Source organism: Sinocyclocheilus anshuiensis, unplaced genomic scaffold, assembly GCF_001515605.1.
Source record: "Sinocyclocheilus anshuiensis isolate Anshui unplaced genomic scaffold, SAMN03320099.WGS_v1.1 scaffold708, whole genome shotgun sequence".
Classification (NCBI taxonomy): domain Eukaryota; kingdom Metazoa; phylum Chordata; class Actinopteri; order Cypriniformes; family Cyprinidae; genus Sinocyclocheilus; species Sinocyclocheilus anshuiensis.
The window spans coordinates 801517-811549 of NW_015555881.1; the positions used below are offsets into that span (position 1 = coordinate 801517).

A 10033-nucleotide genomic window follows, 5' to 3' on the forward strand; every position below is an offset into this window, starting at 1 on the left:
ATCCATAATAAAACGTGCCTCACACGGCTCCGGGGGGTGAATAAAGGCCTCCTGTAGCGAATCCATGCATTTTTGTCAGAAAATATCCATATTTCAAATGTCATAAACACTTTTCTATCACTTCCGGTATCTCTGTCATACGCGGAAGCCGTTCCGGCGGATGACGTAAGACATCGGCGTTGCGTGATTAGTGACGAGCGCGGAAAGAGAACAAAACAAAACGCTGGTCACGAATTAGAAGCACAAAACGAGTATTTGTAAAATACGCATACGTCTTATGTCATCCGCTGGAATGCTTCTGCATACGACAGTCAGCAGAAGTGAGAGAAAAGTGTTTATTACATTTGAAATATGGATATTTTTCTTACAAAAATGCATGGATTTGCTACAGGAGGCCTTTATTCACCACCCTGAGCCGTGTGAGGCACGTTTTATTATGGATGCGCGCGCTTTATTTAACGTGTTTTGGACTGTTAAACAGAAACACCTGCCCACTACAATGATAGAGCTTAGAAGAGCCAGGACAATTTTTAATAAAACTCCGATTGGATTCATCTGAAAGAAGAAAATCATATACACCTAGGATGCCTCGAGTAAAACCTAACCCTTTAACAATTTTTTGAACCTTTTTGTCTACACTCTAAAAAATAATTCAGTGGTTTTGTAAATATCACAATAATAAATAACTTATCTAACTTAACAAAATCTCTGAATATCACTAAAGAGATTGTCTGAGTTGGACATACCAAAATAAATGACTAAATTTCCAACATTTAACTTTGTCTAAAATTTTGTCTATTATTTAAGTGTTTTTTTTTCACAAAAAGAAATAAGTATTTGACTACAAATTAGATTTTTGACTCAATATTTTTGTTAAATTTCAATCAAAATATTTGAGAATCAGTGGTGTAATGTAACGAAGTAATAATACTTTGTTACAGTACTTAAGTATTTTTTGGGAGTATCTGTACTTTACTTGAGTTTTTATATTTCAGCCAACTTTTACTTTTACTCAGGGACGGACTGGGAGTAAAAAACGGCCCTGGATTTTCTCCCAAATAGGCCCACCACAACTACAAGAAGTCGCTATTATCTCACAATATTACAGCAATCCTATCGCATTTATGGCAAATAACATCACAAAACCCATGGTGACCCTGCTGACAAAAACAATAGAAACCATCACAGAAATTCGAATGATTTCCACTACAAATACCATTACAGACATTACAAACCATCAACTTTTAACCATTAAAACCATTAAATAATGGTTTCCCAAAGTGTGTTTTGGGACATATTACATTAGGATTTAGTGGTTTTAACAAAAGCCACCAGCAGAAGGCGACCAATTACCAGTAGAGACCAACAGGCACCATTACAGTTTCCACCATCACAGAAATTCTAATGATTTCCACTACAAATACCATTACAAATATTACAAACCATCAACTTTTAACCATTAAAACCATTAAATAATGGTTTCCTGAAGTGTGTTTTGGGACATATTACATTAGGATTTAGTGGTTTTAACAAAAGCCACCAACAGAAGGCGACCAATTACCAGTAGAGACCAACAGTTTCCATTAAAACCAATACAATTTTCATTATAAGCAGTAAAACTATTACAAATTATGTGATGGTTTCTATTTTTTTTTCAGCAAGGGATTGAAATAAATGTATTATTGTAACTAAAATACTTGAAATCTACATAAAAAGAGCAGAATGCAAAATGTATAATATGACAATGATAAACATAAACCTAGAATCTAGAAACCTGAAACAACAGAATTCGTCCATTTGAGTATTCATATGTCTGTCTGTCTGTCTCTGTGTGTGTGTGTGTCATGTTAATCAGACTAATCATATTATAGGCTACTTAAAGGCACAATATGTGATTTTCGCTGCTAGAGGGCGCGTATTCAAAATAAATAAAGAGGCAAAGGCGTAGATAGATGACACCGTGACTGAGTGTGGAATCATGGGAGTTGTTGTCTTCATCCCCACAGCCGATGCAATCTGACGAGACTCAGGCAGAAATCATGTTCATGGATGAGCTAATGATTTATTAACGTAGTAGAATGAAGCAGGGTGAGGCTGAAAGCCGTCGAAGCGAAACGAGGCTGCTGAACGAGCGTGACACACGGCTCGAAAGCAGCAGAGCTTTTATTATGCCACAGTCGACCGCTTCCGCTCCTTCCGGTCGTGTGTATGTGCGGAAAAAAAAGCAGCGCTGTTTTATCATACTAGATACATTTGAAAGTTCTGTTATAATGCTACTCTGTGCGGTCGTCATGGATGAGCTAATGTATTAATGATTTATTAACGTAGTAGAATGAAGCAGGGTGAGGCTGAAAGCCGTCGAAGCGAAACGAGGCTGCTGAACGAGCGTGACACACGGCTCGAAAGCAGCAGAGCTTTTATTATGCCACAGTCGACCGCTTCCGCTCCTTCCGGTCGTGCGTATGTGGGGTAAAGCAGCGCTGTTTTATCATACTACATACATTTGAAAGTTCTGTTATGATGCTACTCTGTGCGGTCGTCACCGGTCTATTAAAACGCATAATATATTACACAATGACAATGGACACGGTCTGTGTCACTAGTTAAAATTGCTTATTTCTCTGGATTTAAAAATTCTTACACAAGTCAGCAAAATATATAACACTGTTCTAGTGGTTTTTGGATATTTTAATAAAAAAATCTTTCATATTGTGCCTTTAATTTACTCTATTTTCTAACTCAGTATCTCTCAAATGTAACCCGCTGTAGAATCGCTGTTGTCTCTTTATGAATGAATTATGAATGAATGGAATATTCATGTCAGACAATGTGGAGTAAAAAAATAGCAGTGAATGTTTGGACTAGGGGTGTCCTGAGATTTTACTATAGTGCTATAGGCTACATGCTCTGTATAGTGAGATTGGCGTGCAAAGGTGACCTGATGTAACTGTTTGCTTTTTTTCTTTTTTCTTTTAGCTTCTATTCATTACTTACTACCAAATAGTCAGAAGTCAGAAGAACACGGACTGCAGGAAAGCAGGTTTGACTTCTATCAGCATTCTATCAGCTATCATTGACCCTGCTCTCTAGAGATTGGCAATTAAACACATATCGTCAGATAGTTAATTACATATTTTAGTAGTGTGGAAGTAGTTCAGCTCTTTTCAAATTATTGTAATCCTCTGACTAATGTATAATAGATAATAATGCCCTTTGATTAACAGTAATAGATTGAATAAATTTCATGTCTTATGCATGCATTGTAAGCTTTATTGAAAATAAACCCAGAAAAAAGTGTAAAGGTGATTTTTATATTTTATTTCATTAAATGCATAGGGCTATATATTTCGTTCGATTAATCCGATTTTGTATAACTTTTTTAATTTATCACACCATATCAAAGATAGTACAGAGGTGATGCAAGCTATATGAGTTGAGTAAATATTCAGTGAATATAAAGTAATTCATTTCAAAACGTTAATTTTGTGTAGACCATAAATATATTGCAATTACCGGTAGTATATCATTTTAAATTCATCACACCAAATCAAAGACAGTACAGAGGTAATACAACTATATGCTTGTAAAGCACATCATACTGTATCTTTGCTGCAGCTGCAGAATGTGTAGAGCTGCTGGATTCAGTGCAGCAGGATGAAGGAGAGCAGAGAACAGCAGAGGAACAGGAAGCTCTGAGTGACACTCTGAGCACCGTTACACAGGTTCCCCGAACAGCATGAGACATCATTCACAGTAGGAATCAAGTTTGGGACATCACAAATAGATTTAGAGGCACAACCTTTAACAGCCACTGGTTGACCTCCGAAACTCGCTGAAGAAAAGATTAAAGAAGAAAACAGTTTGAGTCGAGTTGGCCACTGGTATATGTGATGTGTGTAAGATAATGAACCTTCTTTCTTTTCCAGATTCTCACCTGTTGCATTAAAGCAGCGGTCTTCAGTCCCTGAACAGCTCACTGTGTTTAAGCAGCTCTGTCCATCACAAGAGTAACACGTCTTTCCATTGGGAGCGTTAGTGCTGGGATCTACAGGAGGGAAAATAGGTCCTGGTCTTATTGAGCACACAACATTGTAGGTCCTCATTGTAAAACTTTTTTGTCTTCCCGGTCTTTCATGAAAAAGTAACAATTCGCTCTGCCTGTAAAACATTCGTTTTTGTTTGACGTCACATTCCTAATAGAAAATAAAGTTCCATCCGATTTTTTCTTGTTAAATGTTCTATAAACTGCTCTATTACAGTAAAGTACAATACCTGGAGCATCTTGGGCATTACAGAGATCAGTGTTACAGCACAGAGAAGAGCCTTTTCCAATGCCAAGGTTGATGGATCCACTTGGACAGACAGCTGGAGCACAACTTTTAACCTTCACTGTAGTACTGTTGACTGAAAACACACGAGTGATTTGCCAACATAGAATGTGTTTCCAATAGTGTATCTAAAGTATTTTTTAGAGATCTAACAATGAGGTCCAAAGGTGTAAGACCACTAGAAAATATGCTTTACATTTAGTGTTTTTCTCATTTCACACTCATTTTTAAATTTCAAATTCTATTATCATAATGATTTCCGTAATATATGTAGAACATTCTAAGCGTGCAATTGTAAATTCTGTCCAGAAAAGAAGTCAGTCAGCTATGAGTACATTACACTGGACTTACCAGTAATTGTTGCACCGAAGCAGTTGGTAGATTCAGTGGGACACTGACTCGTCTGGTCACAAGAACCCAACACACTTATGCAGTCATAACAGCTGAGAGAGTGCCCTTTAGTAATTAAAAAGAGAGGCGGTGAGAGAGAGACATCTTATTTGTACCCAGTAACTTACAGAAACTATTTGTTTTGTACCTCCGGTAAATAGAATGAACAGAAGAAAAACTGAGATTTGCAGATCCATCTTTGATCAGGAGGTGAATGAGATAACGCGTCTGTTTCAGCGCTCATTTTATAGCTCGTCAGATGGGGAAATGGGGAAATTTCACCCAAAAAATGAGCATTCTCTCATTTTCTCACCCTTATGAAATTACAAACCTGTATGACTTATATACTTTCTTTTGCGTTCCATGCATTTACATGCAAAGTGGTCCAATGTTGTTCATACAGGTCGAACCCGTTTAGGTTTTGGTTTAGTTTTTTTCACAAGTTATAGTTTAATTCAATTTTGTATTTCCTCAATCTTGACTGTAGACTTAATCTCAATACACAAATGTTTATGGTATGACCAACTTTAACATTATTGTCGAAACCATGTAGGCCAGTAATAGTTCCCATTATCTTTCACTCACAGAGATTTGTTTGTCTTGAAATTTACAAATAGATTTAGAGGCACAACCTTTAACAGCCACTGGTTGACCTCCGAAACTCGCTGAAGAAAAGATTAAAGAAGAAAACAGTTTGAGTCGAGTTGGCCACTGGTATATGTGATGTGTGTAAGATAATGAACCTTCTTTCTTTTCCAGATTCTCACCTGTTGCATTAAAGCAGCGGTCTTCAGTCCCTGAACAGCTCACTGTGTTTAAGCAGCTCTGTCCATCACAAGAGTAACACGTCTTTCCATTGGGAGCGTTAGTGCTGGGATCTACAGGAGGGAAAATAGGTCCTGGTCTTATTGAGCACACAACATTGTAGGTCCTCATTGTAAAACTTTTTTGTCTTCCCGGTCTTTCATGAAAAAGTAACAATTCGCTCTGCCTGTAAAACATTCGTTTTTGTTTGACGTCACATTCCTAATAGAAAATAAAGTTCCATCCGATTTTTTCTTGTTAAATGTTCTATAAACTGCTCTATTACAGTAAAGTACAATACCTGGAGCATCTTGGGCATTACAGAGATCAGTGTTACAGCACAGAGAAGAGCCTTTTCCAATGCCAAGGTTGATGGATCCACTTGGACAGACAGCTGGAGCACAACTTTTAACCTTCACTGTAGTACTGTTGACTGAAAACACACGAGTGATTTGCCAACATAGAATGTGTTTCCAATAGTGTATCTAAAGTATTTTTTAGAGATCTAACAATGAGGTCCAAAGGTGTAAGACCACTAGAAAATATGCTTTACATTTAGTGTTTTTCTCATTTCACACTCATTTTTAAATTTCAAATTCTATTATCATAATGATTTCCGTAATATATGTAGAACATTCTAAGCGTGCAATTGTAAATTCTGTCCAGAAAAGAAGTCAGTCAGCTATGAGTACATTACACTGGACTTACCAGTAATTGTTGCACCGAAGCAGTTGGTAGATTCAGTGGGACACTGACTCGTCTGGTCACAAGAACCCAACACACTTATGCAGTCATAACAGCTGAGAGAGTGCCCTTTAGTAATTAAAAAGAGAGGCGGTGAGAGAGAGACATCTTATTTGTACCCAGTAACTTACAGAAACTATTTGTTTTGTACCTCCGGTAAATAGAATGAACAGAAGAAAAACTGAGATTTGCAGATCCATCTTTGATCAGGAGGTGAATGAGATAACGTGTCTGTTTCAGCGCTCATTTTATAGCTCATCAGATGGGGAAATGGAGAAATTTCACCCAAAAATGAGCATTCTCTCATTTTCTCACCCTTATGAAATTACAAACCTGTATGACTTATATACTTTTGCGTTCCATGCATTTACATGCAAAGTGGTCCAATGTTGTTCATACAGGTCGAACCCGTTTAGGTTTTGGTTTAGTTTTTTTCACAAGTTATAGTTTAATTCAATTTTGTATTTCCTCAATCTTGACTGTAGACTTAATCTCAATACACAAATGTTTATGGTATGACCAACTTTAACATTATTGTCGAAACCATGTAGGCCAGTAATAGTTCCCATTATCTTTCACTCACAGAGATTTGTTTGTCTTGAAATTTGAACGAAACCCATTAAATGACAAAAATTATTAAGGAATTAGAATTTAGGAGGAATTAGTAGGAAACAGCATGGGTGTTTTTAAAGTCATTTATTGTCATGAAATTTTTTCTTAAAGGTAATCCACATGAAAACTCAACTTAAATTTGACACAAGACCAAAGAACAAATCAGACTGTCATTTAAGAGTAAGTCTACTATGAAATTAATACAATTTTTGAGCACTTCACTAAAATTTGTGTGTAAACGAACATCACCCTTGTGGAAAAGAAGTACACAATTTCAAAAAGAGTACTTATTATGTAAATAACATACTTTCAAAATAAAGTACTGTACAAACAGAATGTATTTTTGGTTTTGCATGTAAACTGGAATCAAATGCATATTTATGATATTTTAAATGTATATTAAATGCAATTAGTTAAACTTTATAGTGTTTTTTGACCCACTTAAGCAGGACTTAAGTATGTCTTATAATATGTAATTTCATACCTTTATTGTATTTCAAATATGGTCAAAGTGTACTGCTGAATGTGCTATAGTGCAAAGGTTTAGATGTGTTAAACCATGGTAAGAAATAATGCCATTAATAGTACATCTCCTAAATATGTGATTAAGTGACTTCAAATAAACCCGTTAGCGTTCCACTGTACTTCATGACATACAACAACTCAAAAAAAAAAAAAAAAGAAGCTATACTTGTCACATATCTTTGGAAAGCTGAGATTCATGTAATTTGAATGATGCATTTTAAGATAAAATCAACACAGCAGGTACAATCAGTGTCTTTATCAGTCCGCCAACAAGGCTTCATGCTGTGATCCCATTGTGTCAGCTAATCGCTCCCAGCTATATTGCTATAGTCATCTGCAGGCATCTGTTTACAAAAAAATGTAGGCAGAAAGTTTTTTTTTCTCTTTTTTTCAGTGTTCTAAAAGTTCTATTGAAATTTGTATTGCTCAGTACCAGTAAGACAGTGATTCTGAGGTTTGTTCTGTTCTGAGCAAGCCTCAGAGTGTCACCTTTCAAAAGACACCAAAACCATGCATATACTCCAAGTGGTTTAAGAACAGCATGCAATTTACTTTGGGTAAATTTTACAGGAATGCTAAGGGGTTAAACACATACTGTACTTCCTACTTCCTTGTTACTGTCAAGAATGTCATGTAGAAAAGTCACATTCTTGTAGATCAGTTTCAAAAAAAAAAAAAATGCTTACGGAAGTCAACAATAATTTGAACCAGGCACATAACACTGATAAAAATGATTTTGTGGTGAAGTAAAGGCTACTACGGAAAAACAAATGTAATTTCTACATTAAATAATTTAGTTCAGACAAGAATAAAAAAAGAGTAAATTCTATTATAAGTACTTATAAGTACTTGGAATTGTTTGTTATTGTCACGATCTCTAGCTGAAGTGCCCACAAGCTCCACTAGAGGGCACGCCATCCTGTACCTTTGCCATTCACCCCAGACTGTTGTCACTCCCTCACTACTACATTCCCCATAATCCTTTGCCTGGACTCATTATCTCTGATTGCATTCACATGTGTCTTATCTCATCTGTCTCACCCTATTTAAAGCCTGGTTTGTTACCTTGTTTCTGATCGTTTGCTGCCTGTCTTGACCTTCGCCTGTTTATTTGATTACTCTTTTGTCTCTTCCTGGATTATACCTGTTTGCTGTTGTTTGACCCTGCCTGTTTTGACCATTCTGTTAAATAAAGCCTGCACTTGGATCCTGTCGCGGCCAAGGAGGCTGACTGTAAACTCTCTGACTGTCCTGTCACGGCCATGGAGGCTGTCTGTGAACTTTCAGCCTGTCCTGTCACGGCCAAGGAGGCCATCTTCAAGCTCTTTGCCTGTCCAGCCACGGCCAAAGAGGCCTACTGTGAACTCTCTGCCTGTCCTGTTTCGGCCAAAGAGGCCGCTGATAACCTCTCTGTGCTCTGTATTCCAGTCCAGCCTGATCTGCTGTGGTGGTTCCCTGCTCCATCAACTACACTCTGGTGGTCATCTGCTCCACCATGGGGATCTTCGGTCCCGTCTGCTCTGCTGTGGTGGTTGTCTGCTCCGCCGTGGGGATCTTCAGTCCTGTCTGCTCTGCCCTGGTGGTCTTCTGCTCCGCCCTGGTGGTCCTCGGCTCCGCCCTGGCACCCTGCTCTGCCGGCTCCGACCTGTACCTGGCCCTCCATCCCTCCCCCTGTTCCGCCTCCGCTCCACCTCCCTCCTGGACTCATTTCTGTTTTCATTTAGGAGCGTCTGGAAGCCACTCCTTAAGGGGGATGGGGGGTTGGGTCTCTAGCTGGAGTGCCCACAAGCTCCACTAGAGGGCACTCCATCCTGTACCTTTGCCATTCACCCCAGACTGTTGTCACTCCCTCACTACTACATTTCCCATAATCCTTTGCCTGGACTCATTATCTCTGATTGCATTCACATGTGTCTTGTCATCTCATCAGTCACACACACACACACTATAAAAGATGCACACACACTCAAACAGATTGCTGTTGATTGTTAGCCTGTTATGTTTTCTAGTTTATGCCTTGCCTTGCCTTGGTGTTTTGTTCTTGGTCTGTTTACCTGGTTTGTGATCGTTTGCTGCCTGCCCCAGCCTTTGCCTGTTCTGTGGATTACGCTTTTGGATTACCTTGGATGTACTGTTTTTTGCTGGTGTTTTGACCCTGCCTGTCTGACTATGCTCTTAATAAAAGCTGCAGATGGATCCTCAACTCTGTTGTAGTGATGCAAAGTCCGATTCATTTCCATGAACCGGCTCTTTTCGGACAGATCGGCTCATTGAACCAGTTCAAAAAGCCGATTCATCGGTTCCTGACGTCATCAAGCAATAATGTCTCTACGCATTTCTTTTCTAACTCAGTGCCATGTCGTATCAATGAAAAATTCAAATAAGTCATTTGTGTCAACGCATATTGAAACATTCAAAAATAAAGTTATTTGTGTGAAAGCATATTGCTGATTATTGCCATATATTTCACTTAAGTTAATGGTGTTTGTGGTCAGTTTCATTCGCGAATCCTCAGATACGACTGACTGAACAATATTGACTAGCCTACAACTTGGATAAGATTCCTAAAAGTTTCACACCTACAGCACACATTACAGACATTGATGCACAAACGCGGATATGTTCTACAT

At 38.1% G+C, this 10033-nt stretch overlaps 1 protein-coding gene and 1 long non-coding RNA gene across 2 annotated transcripts; both read right to left on the reverse strand.

Moving 5' to 3' along the window:
* Positions 1–3617: 3617 nt before the first annotated feature.
* LOC107675691 (urokinase plasminogen activator surface receptor-like) lies at positions 3618–5289 on the reverse strand. Its single transcript, XM_016470107.1, has 5 exons — positions 5245–5289; positions 4680–4731; positions 4273–4404; positions 3935–4045; positions 3618–3832 (listed from the first exon to the last, which is right to left on the reverse strand). The coding sequence occupies exons 1-5, from the start codon at positions 5287–5289 to the stop codon at positions 3642–3644; spliced, it is 531 nt and encodes a 176-aa protein (XP_016325593.1). The 3' UTR covers positions 3618–3641.
* Positions 5290–5351: 62 nt separating this feature from the next.
* LOC107675772 (uncharacterized) lies at positions 5352–5955 on the reverse strand. The gene is made up of 3 exons (XR_001632636.1): positions 5824–5955; positions 5486–5596; positions 5352–5383 (listed from the first exon to the last, which is right to left on the reverse strand). It is a non-coding gene; the product is annotated as an uncharacterized LOC107675772 (long non-coding RNA).
* Positions 5956–10033: the final 4078 nt, after the last annotated feature.

Coding starts and splice junctions, on each gene's coding strand:
- LOC107675691 (XM_016470107.1), bottom strand. CDS start 5,289: ATGGGAACTATTACTGGCCTACATGGTTTCGACAATAATGTTAAA. Junction 4,405..4,679: donor CTTCGGTGCAACAATTACTG/GTAAGTCCAGTG, acceptor GTGTGTTTTCAG/TCAACAGTACTACAGTGAAG. Junction 3,833..3,934: donor CCGCTGCTTTAATGCAACAG/GTGAGAATCTGG, acceptor TCTTTTCTTCAG/CGAGTTTCGGAGGTCAACCA.